Here is a 16,200-nt window from a genome sequence, read left to right as displayed (position 1 = left end):
AAACATTCAAAAAGACAATAACTGACCGTCAGAATACACACACACACACACACACACACACACACACACACACACACACACACCAGAATGTGTTACAACCACCGGAAGAGCGAGGCTGCAGCTCTCCTCCCAAACTGTGAGCTTCTCTTGTCCTGGTTTGACCCTCCATTGGCCCAAACCCGGTCTCATGTGGGTCGGCAGAGGAGCAGCAGCATGAACACACCGGGTCCAAGAGCTAATCAACTGTCAGCTCAGAGCTCGTCTCGCCGCCGCCGAGCACAGCCCGGGTTTTTAGTAACGGTAGCATACGGCTAATGCAGCAAAAAGAAAGATTCTGAATATTTTACTGTTGAAACCATTACATCAAAGATTCAGTGATGTTTATCTAATTATTTAAGCTCTACATAATCTATGTTGTTCACCGCAGAAGGTCATGTTTTATTAATGACTGCTGTAAGTTCACACTCCATTCAAAGTTTACCACACGTGTGGGTCGGAGGAGGATTTGCTCAATGTGCTGCGACACGAGGAAAAATGTTTTCGTCAGCTTGACGTCACATGAAGAAACTAGAACTAGAGCTACACTCGGTAGAGCGCAGACCTCAGCCAACGCCGCATTTGTTTGCGGAACCGAGTTGGCCTCGCCAGCATGTTAGCTCATATCAATGCTAACTAGCCTGTCGGGTAGCTACATCACTGAGTGAAGCAATGAGCAGGGAGCGTCTCCATGGCAACAGATGCTGATCTCCTCCATGGGGTGCCTCTCCCAGCCGCTTTGTATGGGACATTTTCTCACAGTTTATCACAGGGATTTATTCTGAAACATTAACTTCCCAAAATCTAATCGATTGGTCCTTGGACGATGACAAATCATTCTTGATGCAATAGTTTTTGTTAAAAGTTGGTCAAATACATATGTACTAAATAAATAAATACACACAGACAAAAACATAACCTCCCCCAGTGTTTATTGGCGAAGGTTAAAAAAAAGAAAAAGAAATGGAAAAACTGCAGTAAAAACACTCATTTCATTCATCTGCACGTCGTTTTACTGGACACGCTCAGACCTGCAGTGGTAAGAGTCACCCATTAACATGAAGGTGGTGGAGCAAAGCCGAGCGCCCGCTCACACACACACACACACACACAGGGAGAACATGCAAACAGTGCAAACCACTCTTTCACCATTTCACCGCTTTATCACTTCACCTGTTTGAACGCACTTTACAGACTCTGCTCTGCACATCACTGGATGCCAGCCAGGCAAAGTGTTTACTCACAAGCTCAAGGGCACTTCAGCAGGCTGACCTGAGATCAAATCACAGCCGCACAGTTGGTCATTGTAATTCCTAATACTTGTGAGTCATATTTATGCGTACGCCAAACTTTCCAAGTCAATTTTCCACATACTTTTACGTTTTGAAATATGTAATGTAATAAATTAATTACGCACAATTTGCACATAAAACAAGTACTGTTTCTGTAGATTGATGTAATTATCATTTAAAAGAAGTAAAAGCGCCGTTGAGTTATAAACAACAAAAACAGATAAATGTATAAAGTCTCTCTTAACTCAGTGGTGTCAAACATTTCATCTAGAGTTGTCCGGACCAGTAGAACAGTGCCATAGTAACAGATTTAAACTGTAACGTAGTTTTTCTTTTGGTACCCAAGACGACCAACACGTTTTACCCAAGTGCAATACGGGGACTGAACAGCATCAACGTGTCTAAGGATACGTTCAGTATATATGTATCCTCAGTGTTTCAGTGAATGTAATATTTATACCCATTTCTTGTTGGCTGTCATGCTTATTGTTTTCACTACAAATCCTATTTGTTGTTTACATTGACTCCCTTGTATAGTTTTTATTCTTATACTTACAGGTTTGATCTTTTTGTCTTATTCTAGGTGTACAGTGCACCATGAGAAGGGTCTTTTAATTTTGTTGTACTTGTACTTTCGCTGTACAATGATGACAATAAACTATTCTATTCTATTCTATTCTATTCTATTCTATGAAAATGTATGTATTGTTACAAAACCGAACAATTACTATGAAACCTTTTGGTGGCAAAATACAGTGACATTTTTGTAAATTTGTGACATTCGGTGAAAAGCCTCTGCTATAGCAGTTGCATTATGGGTGTTTTTACAAACTCACCCTGACAGCGTGGCTTTGAAGCTAATGCTCGTCTGCTCGGGTCTCACTGTTTGAAATTTTTTTTATGTTTTCTTCAGAAGTTTTACAATTTGCTTGGTGGTTTGGCCTGATCAGAGCCTTTTGCCGGATTTGTCCCACGGTCCTGATGTTTGACACCGTCAGAAGGATTCAATTCAATATGCAACGAACAAATTTGTTCGACAAACAATAAAGTATGTAAATATTAATCTATGGGCAAATATAGATATAAAGCAGCAGTGTTCTCTATCGGATTGGAGATGAATAGGTTTAACTAAATAGTATAACTAAAATCTAAATTTGCCATCAGAATGTTGAACTGAACAACAGAACTGAGATTGAATAGTATAAATCAGAAGTGGACATTTCTATCTATATTCTAACTGTATAGCTTTATGTTATTATATTGTTCATTTCGGTTTAGTGGAAGAAACTTGAATTGTGAGAATTTAATTTCAGAGACGTCTATGGATCGCAGGTGGATGTTTTTTGTGATTGCGGGAGGAATCCTGGACGCTCACACAGGGAGAATGTGCAAACTCCACACAGAAAGGCAACTGGACTCGAACCGGGAACCTTCAACCATCGGAAGAGGGAGCTGATAACAATACAAGGAAACATTTAACGGGAGTTCAATTAAGAGATCAATCAGCCTCACATCAGCAGTGACGGAGTTTAAGCTGAAGGTGTAGAATTTGCCGGAAGGATTCATGTTTATTAAAACATTTCAGAGGGAATTTGACCTGTTTTCTTTGTTTTGTTTTGTTTTTTAAGCTTCCTGTTGCACAAAACGTCTCTTCACACCAATCTGTCTTCCTCCGTCCAACCTCTTTTATCCCCCATCTTCAACCCTCCTCTTCCTCCCGAGTGCCCTTCACTGTCTGACCTCCAGATGGAGACACCGCGGGGAAGAAAGGGTGACAGAGAGAAAATTAAAAAGTACCGAGGGGGGGTTTGCAAAACAGCGATGAATAGAAAAAGCGAAGGAGGGATGCTGCGACGTGGCCAAATACGGAGGGATGAAGGGACGAAGAGGTGCGATATGTGGCGAGGAAGGCTGTGAGCACAGGCCCGTGCGAGGGCGGCTCTGAGTCAGCGGCGCAGGCTCTGCTGCAACGCCGCTTTAATGATCAACGATGTGTGCGTTAGCGTGTGTGTGCGCAAACATATGTGCGTGTTTTTGCATGGCTGAACGTGTTGCTTGCATGAAATGTCACTGTTGATGAAAAGCACGTTAATAATAAATGAGTGTGTGTGTGTGTGAGTGAGAGAGAGAGAGAGAGAGAGAGAGAGAGAAAGAGAGAGGAAAGCACGGTTACAGAGCGGGATAAAGAGGCGGGAATAAAAAAAAAAGTTGAGCGATCATGAAAAATGATGATTAATACAAAAAATGATGGAGGAGGTAAAGAAGGAAACAGAAGGTAGGATTTAAATTTTTTTTTTCTGCATAAATAATGCATGTGATTGATAATGGCTTTATTTCTATGTAAATAATTCTCTCTATCCAGGACCTGGACGATGAAATGAGTTTGCCTCGAGGCGAATCACCGGGATGCAGATGCGAGGGAATAAAAGGAAATGACAACGCGGCCGCGTGAAGCTGAGCGACTGACAGGAAGTCAAGTCGGGAGAGTTTCCTCCACCTGCGTGCCGACGGATCAACGGCACAGAAAAATGCTGAAAAAGTCACATTTTGAAGAAGAACATCAGAATTGCACAGGAAGCAATAAGCCGGGGCGTCAAACATCAGACGTGTGGGCCAAACCCAAACCACCAAGTGAAAGGTAAAAATTAAAAAAAGCTGATTTTTCAACAAATTTCCTGCGAGTAGTGGACATGACGTCACTTAGAGCCGAGCTGAGATGTCAGTGATGCTGCTGTGAAAGCCAGAACTAACATGAGCCTGTAGAAACAGCTATTGTGACCTGGAAATATTGTAGGAAATGTCATTGTTTATTTTATATCAACACACATATTTGTTTCATTTGTAACTATCTTATGTTGTTGTGTTTATTCAATGGCTTAGGTTAAATATAATGGTATATTCTTTTGAGTGTGACAACGCGACACTAATCTGCTTTACGACAGTCAAAAGTTTGTAATGCATGATCCAACAACTATACAAGAAGTCTTTTGGATAGTTTACTGGGTTGAATGTTTCAATAGAATTAGTTGTAAATTGAGATTATAGTTATTTTCTGTAGTAATTGTCTAGTTTTGTGAAAATATAAACATTTTCACCAGGTAAACTCTGCATCAGGCGTCTCTAACCAGCGGATCATTTGGTACCGGGGCCGCAAAGAGAGAATAAAAAGTATTAATTCGAGAATGTACATTCTCAGTTTTATCTTTCATCAGCAATTAATTCCGGTGCTTAACGCCGTCAGTTTTGTTTTTTTTTATCCACCGTCCTGCTGGTCTGTGGTGCTGTAAACGTTTGGGGAATGCGCGTCACAACAAAGAAAAAATGTTGTCGTGGCATTATCTGACCTGAATGTGGCTCCTGCATTCCGTTTTGGCTTCTGTTCTGCATTAAATGATTTTCGTGACTTAACATCGTCAGACATTTAGGAAATAGGCTGCTGTTATTAAACCGAAAGTCATTTCCTCAGCTGGCTCCCCACGACTTTTATTTGTGGGCTTTATTACAAGATACTTTCTGTTTTATAGTCCTCATTGGATCTGTTAATCTTCTTTTTCCGCAGCTTTGTGGCCGATCAGCTCCCATATTTTCTTCCTTTTCTCCCACCAAACACGTTCAAGGTCTGAGGCCCCATCACAGAGTACCAAGAAACACCAGAAGACCAAAAAAAAGTAACTATTAAGCCTTGATTATTAAAGAAAATATATTAATTAACCAAGTTTAACCAAAGGAATTTTTTTTCTTTTCTTTGTTAACTGGGCCCACTATGAAAAAAATGCACATTTTAATCACTTGAAACAATAAAAATCCTCCACAAACCAGCATGCTTTGGGAGCCTTCTCCTCTAAAATCCCCCCGCCAAGGCCGGGAAACATCCTACAAACTTCCTGTTTTCTAATTAGAGTAACGAGCCTCTTAAAAATCTGTGAAGTCCTCCGTTAAGGATGAATAGCTGTCTGAGGCCGGATGCTGATTAAGTCACAGTGGGTGGAAAGACTGGCTGCATTAACACAGAAAGTCATAATAACCTTCTCTCTGCTGCTGTTCAGGGATTATTGGAGGCCGGTCCCATGGCACACTAATACATATGCATCACTTCCGATTGCGTGGTCACGGAGGGCAGTAACGATCACATCTGGTGATTTCATAACTTCCCAGACAGGAAGCGGTGAACACTCGCACGTCGTCATCGTCCCACCGCATCGAGTCGCTCGCACACACACACACACACACACACCACTTTGCACAAATCTAAGGTATCACTGCAACTCGTGAATCACCCCGCTAGATGTATATACAGTGTGTTGGCGTGCGAACAAATCAGCCGTACGTCTAAAGAGAGAAGCAGCCGGGTCATAATGAAAAGGCTGTCACTTTGAATTCCAGTCACCTCGCTCGCTGGCAGAGCGCCTCACCTCACGTCCTGAAACAAACAGCTCAACCTACATTCAACCAGCAGAGGGCGCTTTCAATCACACTAAGACCCGCATCAGCTTCCCTGCGGAACTCTCCAGTACGCCACCACGTGTCCCCCGACTGCGGTTTGTTTACGCCCCGCCGTGAAGAATCCTTGCATGAAGCTGGCAAGTCGGCGAGTTCACTCTTACCTGGGAGCGTCGAAGCTGTCGTAGGATCCCACGGTGTAATGACGGAACAGACGCTTGGCTCGTTCTCCGCGGCTCTCTGAAACATTGAACCACGGGGTGATCAGACCTGCGTTACAGCTCACCGGGAACATTTGAGGCAGATTGTTCTGCGGCACGGTCGGTCCGCTTGCAAGGTTGCAGGTTCCATCCGAGCTCAAGAGCAAAGTGCTTTTGGGTTGCTGAAGCTGATTTGTGCTCTGATTGTAAGAATATATAAGATCAAGTGACCTTAAACCAACTTAACCCATCCATCCATCTTCTATCGCTCTGATCCAGTTCAGTGTCATGATGCCCTGAAGCCGATACCAGCCAACTGAGGCCCCGGTTACACGACCACGCTTCAAGCGAAAACATCGCATTTACGATGGTGTTTACAAAGAAAAGGCAGAAATTCTGAAAACAATGACGTTTTCATGTTGAGCCACTAGTGGGTGCTGTTGGTTGCTCTTTAATAAAACCACACACACACGTGTGGAGAACAATGGGCTCTAAACATTAACAATGTTCGTACGCGGACATTCTAGAGGACCGAGTTGGATTGTTATTACGGTGACTGTCAAAATAAAAGTACCAAGTCCCATGACAATACAGACTGGGAGTCAATTGTTGTACTTTTTACTACGTCCGTGGTGCACACATGCCGTGGCACCCCTGTAGAAATTTAGCATTTTCCTCCGTTTCCACGGTGACGGAGTTGGAGGATTTTTATAATTTTTTTTATTGAAAAAGTTCCACCTCAGAAGTTGTATTCAAAAAGTTGCATTTTCAGCGTCCCCGAGCACCATTGTCGTGTCAAGTTTTGCGTCTTCACCCGAAAATGTTGTCGTGTAAACGGAGCCCAGCAGTGACGGAGCAGTTCGTCAGCCCATCGGGGAAAAACATAATTGGTGATTTCAGGCTCAACAATTAACCTCATATGAATGTTTTGGGAGGAAACCAGAGGAAACCGAAGAAACAAGCCACGAGAGCAATGATGTTTATAATGATCAGAAGATTTTCGAAACATGTGTTGTTAATTCTGAGTAATTACAGTATGTCAACATCCAGGCCTACGTACAGTAAATTGTTTATTATTGTTGGTTTATAAGAATTTACAACAAACCTCCAGATTTTTATTTATTTTGTTGATCCAAAAAGCATTCTGGGTAAGAAGATGTTGCAGTGTGTGTGTGCATGTGTGCTTATGTGCACGTGTGTTGGTGATCACCTGATCGGTTTTCTTGGCTCCGCAGCATCACTTCCTCCACGCAGTCGGAGGGGAACCAGCCTGTGCGACCTCTGACCGTACCCTCCCAGTACCCGCCCTCGCCAACGCTCAGCACTGCGGGGGGGGGGGGGGGTGGGACAGACGCGAGTCAGGAAAAGGTGATGCAACATGCACGGACCCCCACACACACACACACACAGACACCGGTGAGAAATGAACGCACACACAAGAAGACGACGACATCCCACGGACAGGAAAGAAATAATGCAGACGGGCACAAGGACATGCAACCCCCGTATACCCCCACCCCACCACCACCCCCCACCCCCACACACACATACTCACCAAGACGTACATACCTGGCGACACCTTAGACTCACTCACAAACACACACATATTCATACCTGCAGACATTGAATACAAACATATGTGGAGACCTTACACTCACGTTAGGACATGAACCATATCACATCAGAAGACACTCGACCCGGCAGCCCGGTCGCCTGGTGCTAACGTGGTGGGACGTCTCCGCGGCCTGTCAGAGCCGCACCGGCTTTCTTAGTTCAGTTTTCGTTCGCGGTCCCCAGGGGATGAACCCTGATCACCGCGTCCTCGAGTTTAGATTTCTGACCGTGTGCAGGTTTGGATGAAGTCTTGGAATGCTCTGGTCTTGGTGGGGTACCTCAGGGCTGATACCAAGGCCCACTGTCATTTAGAAAGTACAGTGGTTGAATCTCCTTGTATGATGCTTTGGTTGCTCGTTCTGACCATATTCTGTAAATTTCCAACAACTTTAACAATCTTAAACTCAACAAGATTCTGAATATAAAGTCAAAAATAGGTGTGGTAATGAAATATGTATTACATTGCTGCATTTCGCAATAAACAAAAGAGTCGGCCTCTTTGCTTCACGCCATGTTACCATCCTTTGCGCCTGATAGATGCATCTATCTTAAAAAATATATGAAAAAAACTGCATTTAAACCTCAATAAAACTACTGCAAGCATCAGTATTTAGTGTATTCTTCATAAATAACACATTGTATTGGAATACTTTTACACACAAATATGTATCTTGAAGCTGGTAAAAGCCTGTTTAAAGATTTTCTGTGTAGAAACGGTGAAATATGTGTGATTTTATTTCAGTTTCGGACGAGTGAATCTTCATACTGGCTTTAATTAATTTAACCTTAATGGGTTAATTTCTCATGTTACACATATTTAAGTGAGTGTGGTATAAAGGGTTAAAAAGCGGCATGTGTTCTAAAAATTAATAACCTGCCGCTGTCATTAGTTTATAAGCACTGTTTTCTTATTTGTTAAGTTGAAATTAATTAGATGTATTCACTTGTTGGTGGGGAAAGATGGTTTCCCAAAGCAAACAGCAAAAACAACGTTTCTGATTCCAAATAGGAATTATCGTTATTTTCACAAATTCCACAAAGTCTTGTTTTTAAACAACACATTGTGTAATATGATAGTGGTATTATGCATAAGCTATTTCCAAGTTGTTTAAAGACCATTTAAAGAAAATGTACAACCAGATATAGTGAAATATGTTTAATTCATTTCAGTTTTGCAACCATTTGTAAGGAAACTGGTGTAATTGTGCATCTTTATACTGACATAAACACATAACTAAGTGTTTGAAAATATTATTAATTATGTATTGTTGTGTATTTGCCAGGATGACTCGGGTGGGAACAAGAAGAAATGCTGAATTGAACTAATCCAACCCTGCTTGGTGCGTTATTACACTTCCTGACATGTCAGCAGCTCAACCTGGGCCATACGAGGTGGCGTGAGGTGGATAACTAACTCTGCTGGGGAAGCAGCATCTGGCTTCGTGTCCAAAACCCTTCATCAGGTGGCTAAGTGGCGTTCGCTTTAAAGCTGTTAATTAAATCCCACCTGTGAAATGATGAAGTCCCTGCCGTCAGCAGCTTACACATTACAGGGAAGTGTTGGGGCGACGCCAACCCCCCCCCCCCCCCCCCCCCCCCCCCCCCCCCCCCCGTCAGAAAAGAGCGGATTGTGACCTTGTGTCACATCCAACCTTTTAACGGCCTCTGCAGCGGCTTCCGGGAAGACGGATCTGCAGCGGCGGCAACTTCTGGCTTCGGTTTGAGGTGAACAAAATTAGTCTTGAACTGCAAAACTTATATCGATTTTACAAATAAAGAAAACGTTGATTTTAAGCTCCAATGTTCAGTTTGGTTCTCTTTATCAATACTCTACTTTAAATCGTCACTATGAAAGAAAAGAACTGCAATTTTACACATTTTATTGCAGTTTTTATCTGTTTTTTTGTCGTTTTAACTTTTAAGGAGTTTATGAAGTTCTGATATTTTTGCCGTTTTATTGAACCGTATTTGTATTTCCTCTGTGTTGAATTATAAACATCAAACATTCGGACGAACCAGCATCAGCTGAAGTTAAAACTGTATTAATGATCTTGTTCACAATGAATTAAGTGCATTACTTTCTACTTTAGCTGTGGGTTGAAAACTTTCTGTTAATACCTGACGTCGTCAGATCACATAACAGGATGTGACGTATTTTATTCAAACTATTGAATTTGTCCCTTTGAGCTCTTCCAACAATCTTTTCAACATTAATAAGTTAATACTTCATGGAGCTTCGATACTAATCGTCTATTTATTCTTATGTTTTGTTGGATTTGCACTGTCAGCTCTCGTACCTCATCGATTTAAATATTAATGTTCACATTAATAGGTCGTCCCGTTAGCACCAGGTGACCACAAACAGACGGACAACTTGAATTCACATGGAAGACGAAATGCAGTTCAGCGTCTACGTTGGCGCACACACACACACACACACACACACACACACACACACACACACACACACACACACACACACACACACACACACACACACACACACACACACACACACACACAAACCACACACACACATATACACACATCCCTGCACGCACTGACCTTTGACCCTGTCTCCCTTATTGAAGCTGATTTCTCGCTCTCCCTGCGCCGAGTGAGCTCGGGTGGCGACGAAGACGCGTCCCGGGACGGCGCTGTACAGGCGCCTGCGCTGGCCGGCCGTCTGCACGGTGGTGGTGGTGGTGGTGGCGGCGGCGGCAGGCCTGCAAGGGACGAGCGGAGGATTCAACCTCCAAATGCCCCGCTGCGATACACTGAAACCTGGTGTTAGTGTGTATGTGTATGTATATGTGTATGTGTGTGTGTGTGTGTGTGTGTGTGCGTGCGTGCGTGTGTGCGTAGTGTAAAGACTGATGAATAGAAGTCATGTCCATTTACAATTAAACACTCCCACTAAATAGCAGGTTAACAAACTAACTATTTTAAATATTCTTTTTCTGGGCTCTGAAAAACTAACTAACTAACTAACTAACTAACTAACTAACTAACTAACTAACTAACTAACTAAGAAAGCTTATGTGAAGCACTTTGGCTGTTTCGCACTTTTAAAGTGCTATATAAATAAAGGTGACTTGACCTGAAACAAACTAACTAACTAACTAACTAACTAACTAACTAACTAACTAACTAACTAACTAACTAACTAACTAACTAACTAACTAACTAACTAACTAAGAAAGCTTATGTGAAGCACTTTGGCTGTTTTAAAGTGCTATATAAATAAAGGTGACTTGACCTGAAACTAACTAACTAACTAACTAACTAACTAACTAACTAACTAACTAGCTAGCTAGCTAGCTAGCTAACCTAATTTCAAATGTTCAACCCTTTTCCTCCTGTACTGGCTTCATCTGGCTTCACCAATTACTCATATAGTTTAATGTGCAGTGAAATGCTTTGAGTACAAGTTCTGCACTGAAGCAACAGTTTTTAATAGAAAAGAATAATAGAAAATAAAGAAAAATTCAAATTTAGAACACAAATTCAGAAAATGAATTATTAATGATATTATCAATGATAATATAAGCGGTTAAGGCACACGAAAGGTAAAAGATAAATTGATAAATATAGGTATACCAGTGTCAATAGTGTATATAGTACACAATATATACAAGGCAAATTGTCAGGTTTATTTTTCTAGGTTCAGCGGGCGCACTGACAACCTGGATATAAAATTGTTAAATATTTGAGTTTTTCCACTTTTTCCCTCAAAATAATTCAACCTTTGACTTTAAAAGTTGTTAAAAGTCACTGTGTGTTTTTTACTTGGCAGGTTACACGTGTGAAAACTTGGTGAGTCGACAGTTTAACTGCAGAAGTTGTGCGACACGACCGGGAAATTCAAAGTTCATTTCTCTGCTTTCTGGTGGGGTTTGAATTTTGCAGGGTTCTGTACACATGCTACAGTTTGAGCAAATGTAAACCAGAAACCAGGTCTAATCCAGGTCTAAACCAGGTCTAATCCAGGTCTAATCCAGGTCTAATCCAGGTCCTGCTTGGCGTTTCCCACTGACCCCTGTCTGCGGCTCTGCCTGCTGCGGTCCTCCTTGTCTCCAATGCGGCCCCGTGATGGAGAGCGTGTCCTCGCTCCTCTGGGGCTGCTGGAGCTCCGCAGGGTTCCTGTGTGCTTGTAACCCTGAAACAGGTGAGAAATCGGGAGCTCAGGGGGAGGAAACGATATTTACACTAAAAATACACAATATTGTTTCTTTGTTCAGCTCTAAACTGTATTCTGCCAGTAAAATTGCACCAAACCCTACTTTTGTATTCTTTTCTTTTATTATTGGCATCACATTTTGCAAATATTTGGTATATTAATATTAAAACTGTCAATAAGGTTGCGATTATGCAACAATTCACGCAGTAACTCTATGCAGGGCGGTGTGCTGTACTTATGAGTATTGACCACTAGAGGGCGGAAAAGGTACTTTTGTCTTTTCTTGTAGTGTTGTGTGGAATTCTATTAAATCCAAATATCAAGTAAAACATTAAAAAGTCACATCTTGAACAAACGTTATTATGTGGTATTTTAAAACTCTTTAAAACCCCATCTGCTTACAAATCCAAGCACCATTTTTTAATTTTAACCTTCCTTTTCTGCACTCTGAAAGTGTAACTGGAAATATTCTTTCTTTCTTTCTTTATATGGTTTTGACATAATTTGCTTATATTTTTCCAAATTTTGAATTTAAAATGTTTTTTTGGGGGGGAGGGTCCGGGGTGGATCACCTGCACGGAGACGATGTTGGTGCCCGGGGCGTTGGGCACGGCCATCCAGTCGGGCAGGTTCATGCTGCTGTCGCTGTTGGCCCGCAGGAAGGGGTGAGGGTGGGGGATGGTCAGGGTGCGGGTGCTCTCCCGCCGCTGGGGGGCGTACTTTGGCGACTCCACGAAGGGAACTGGAAGGTGAGGAGAGAAGAGTTCTCTTGGCTTTCACCTCCTCCGGCACAGTCTCCTCACTCTCCAAGCTGCTGCACTAAAAGCTTCCCCGTCTTTCTCCCTGCTTCCGTCACACAAACCGACAAGCTCACACGTCGTCACTCACCCACATCTGTGTCCCGGTGGTTTTTGATAATCTCTCCCAGCTCAAAGTGACCCGACATCACAGCCACCTGACGGGAAAACACACACAGCGTGTGTGAGTGACGCTAAAAACTGTTCAACAGCATTCAGTGGAAACTTTCAAACTGCCCAGTTTACACAGGATTTTTACACAAGGTGGAAGTTTTGCATTAAAAGAATGGCTGAGGTGCAGGTTTAGTCTGTGGAAGTAGCAGTGGCGGCTCCTACTCGTGCCTGGTCGAGGATATTTGCAGTAAAAAAAAGGCAAAAACAAGTAGATTTCATGGATTTCTTATAATAAAACTCATTAAAAGTGAGATTTTCTGGCTTCAAGCTTTGGTTTCTTTTGCAAACTACAAGAGCCTGAACATAAACAATCAGTTGAGTTGGGTAGTTTTTTTTTTTTGTTTTTTTTTTACCCAGTCCTGAAATGAATTGGTCAAAACATTGAGTTTATTTTTCTAGTCAGAAACCTCTGCTGTGGCCTCTAGTGTGCAGTGTAGCTTCATTAAAACTGTGTGTGTGTGTGTGTGTGTGTGTGTGTGTGTGTGTGTGTGTGTGTGTGTGTGTGTGTGTGTGTGTGTGTGTGTGTGTGTGTGTGTGTGTGTGTGTGTGTGAGAATGGAAACCTTAATCTCAGACTCTTTCATCCATCATCATTACCAGATTTATCTTTTTTTCTCCTCATTTTCTTTTTATATTAATTTATTAATTTACATTTACCAGGTTTTTTCTTTATCTAATCTCACTAATCACCCTGCACGTTTTAATTTCGAGGAAAGGAAACCGGACAACCCGGAGAAAACCCACGCACAGGCAGAACATGCAAACTCCACACAGAAAGCTCTGGCCTGGACTCGAGCCGGCGACCTTCTCGCTGTGAGGTGACCGTGCGGCTGAACTCGTACTCGTTTGTTTGAAGCTCAGAGACACTGACAACTGTGTTTTAAAAACGTTTCCCAGCCGGAGCCTCTGGAGGCGTCGCAGCACGAAGACGTTTGAAGGTAGAAAACGTTTCTGTTACTTTAACGGGACGAGCCGCTCCGCCTGCAGAATCACCTGGAAGGGCGTCTGTCCGCTGTTGTTCTTCGTGTCTTTGTTCGCTCCTCGGTACAGGAGGATTCGTGCACAGCTTTCCTGCAAATAAAAAGACAAGACATTTTTTAATAACAGTCAGATTATATAGTTGTGTTGTGCATCGAGCGCAGTGCTGCTTGGGGGGAATTTCTGAAAATTTCGGAAACTTCTGGCAAAATAAGTTGTTTATTTATATATATATATATATAAATTCAATCGACTTATTTTAGAAAGAATTTACCACAACTCCTCAGTTATGGTCTAGAAATATGGGGAAATAATCATAAATCAAACATTAATCAAATTATTTTTTTTACCTCAAAAGACGATCATTAGAATCAAGCCGACGTTAATGATCCAACAAATCCTATTTATGTTATATTAAAGATTTTAATTTGTTTTAAATACTGTCGACCTTAACACACAAGCTGTGGCGTATAAGACGAATCATTATAATCTTTCAGCTTCTATCAAGAAGATGTTCCAACATAGAGAGAGTCCATATAGACCTTTATTTTGTTAAAAAATAAGATCTGGAACATCCTGGATGATATTTTTTTTTTATAAAAAAATTTAATCCGCTTAAAACATTTAAAAAGCGGTTTAAACTCACCACCAGACTAAACTTCAATGTGTTTCCTTAAAGGACAGTTAAAATATGGTTGTTGTTTTTTTTAAGGCATTTTAAGGTACTGACACAGCTGATACTGCTTCAGTTTGTATTTCCTCAATTTTAGAAAACTTTCCTTGTATTATGTCCTGGGTTAAAATAAGTTTAACCCTTCGGTCACAGTTCATGAGTTCTGTTGACAAAAGTTAACAGAAGTTGTTTATTTTTCTGTGTTTTTTTTTTTAATATATAGGATTCAGCGAGCAACAGAATTATATGATTTGATTATTAAATATTGGAGAAGACATCGGGGTGAAGAGTACTTGAGTACTCTGTGGGAGTGGATAGTCGACGTTCACCTTGTTGTATAAAGCACAGATGTGCAAGGCAGTGTTTCCAGAGGCATTCTGGGAGGTGGAGTCCGCTCCGTAGAAGAGGAGGTGCTCCAGATGCTGAGAGTTCCCGTTCTGACAGGCCTGAGGAGGAGCAGGAGGAGGAGGAGGAGCAGGAGGAGCAGGAGGAGGAGGAGGAGCAGGAGGAGGAGCAGGAGGAGCAGGAGGGGAGGAGCAGGAGGAGGAGGAGGAGGAGCAGGAGGAGCAGGAGGAGGAGGAGGAGCAGGAGGAGGAGCAGGAGGAGCAGGAGGGGAGGAGCAGGAGGAGGAGGAGGAGGAGCAGGAGGCGGAGGAGCAGGAGGAGGAGGAAGAGGAGGAAGAGCAGGAGGACGAGCAGGAGGAGGAGGAGCAGGAGGCGGAGGAGCAGGAGGAGGAGCAGGAGCAGGAGGAGGAGGAGGATGAGCAGGAGGCGGAGGAGCAGGAGGAGCAGGAGGAGGAGCAGGAGGAGCAGGAGGAGCAGGGGGAGGAGGAGGAGCAAGAGCAGGAGGAGGAGCAGGAGGATGAGGAGGAGGAGCAGGAGGAGGAGCAGGAGGAGGAGGAGCAGGAGCAGGAGCAGGAGGAGCAGGAGGAGGAGGAGGAGGAGGAGCAGGAGCAGGAGGAGCAGGAGGAGCAGGAGGAGGAGCAGGAGGAGGAGCCGGAGGAGCAGGAGCAGGAGGAAGAGCAGGAGGAGGAGCAGGAGGAGGAGGAGGAGGAGCAGGAGGAGGAGCAGGAGGAGGAGCAGGAGCAGGAGCAGGAGGAAGAGCAGGAGGAGGAGCAGGAGGAGGAGGAGCAGGAGCAGGAGGAGCAGGAGGAGGAGGAGCAGGAGGAGGAGCAGGAGCAGAGGAGCAGGAGGAGCAGGAGGAGGAGGAGGAGGAGCAGGAGCAGGAGGAGGAGCAGGAGCAGGAGGAAGAGCAGGAGGACGAGCAGGAGGAGCAGGAGGAGGTACAAGGTACAAGGTGACACCAGATTTAATTAACACCTCCTCCAATGTTAGGAGGTGAGAAAGGCAGTGTGAAGTATGATGCAGTAACGATAATAATCACAGGTAGAAAATAAAAACATGATAACAGACAGGAAAAGTTCAGGTTTTTTTACTTTCATCAAGTTTTGACAGTTTTCGGTTGAAAGATACGAAGAAAAGTACATTAAAATGTCTGCAGAGTTTAATTCATTTTAAAATCATTGTTGGTGAGAAGCTGCTTGAATAGTACAGCTTCTTGGAATGTATTGATATTATTACTTTAAACTTTTAACTGATTTGTTGTTTGTTTACTTGCTTGTTTCAAGGCCGATAGAAATTATGTTTTTCAACCTTTATGACCTTTTTTGTCTCTTTCCACCAAATCAAATACAACCGGAGCCACAAAACATGTTTACCTCCGAAAATTAGGTTTATAAAGTTTCCTATGTGGTATTATTGTGTGTACAAAAACTGTATCTTGCACTGCATTTATCAAGTTTCAATGACATTTTAGGA

At 42.8% G+C, this 16,200-nt stretch overlaps 1 protein-coding gene across 1 annotated transcript in view; it reads right to left on the bottom strand.

The window, feature by feature from the left end:
• Positions 1 to 16,200, bottom strand: part of shank1 (SH3 and multiple ankyrin repeat domains 1) — a gene marked incomplete at its 5' end in the record, with an annotated part of 66,293 nt that overhangs the window by 29,566 nt on the left and 20,527 nt on the right. The window contains 8 exons of the mRNA XM_080487278.1: positions 5,933 to 6,008; positions 7,179 to 7,292; positions 10,148 to 10,308; positions 11,620 to 11,741; positions 12,335 to 12,504; positions 12,651 to 12,717; positions 13,726 to 13,803; positions 14,713 to 14,829. Coding sequence (XP_080343404.1) covers positions 5,933 to 6,008; positions 7,179 to 7,292; positions 10,148 to 10,308; positions 11,620 to 11,741; positions 12,335 to 12,504; positions 12,651 to 12,717; positions 13,726 to 13,803; positions 14,713 to 14,829 — 905 coding nt within the window. The remainder of the gene's footprint in view (positions 1 to 5,932; positions 6,009 to 7,178; positions 7,293 to 10,147; positions 10,309 to 11,619; positions 11,742 to 12,334; positions 12,505 to 12,650; positions 12,718 to 13,725; positions 13,804 to 14,712; positions 14,830 to 16,200) is intronic.

This window comes from Lipophrys pholis (assembly GCF_963383615.2).
Source record: "Lipophrys pholis genome assembly, chromosome: 19".
NCBI classification, from domain to species: Eukaryota; Metazoa; Chordata; class Actinopteri; order Blenniiformes; family Blenniidae; genus Lipophrys; species Lipophrys pholis.
Note: the sequence above shows the minus strand (reverse complement) of the source record. Positions and strands in the feature narration are given on the sequence as shown.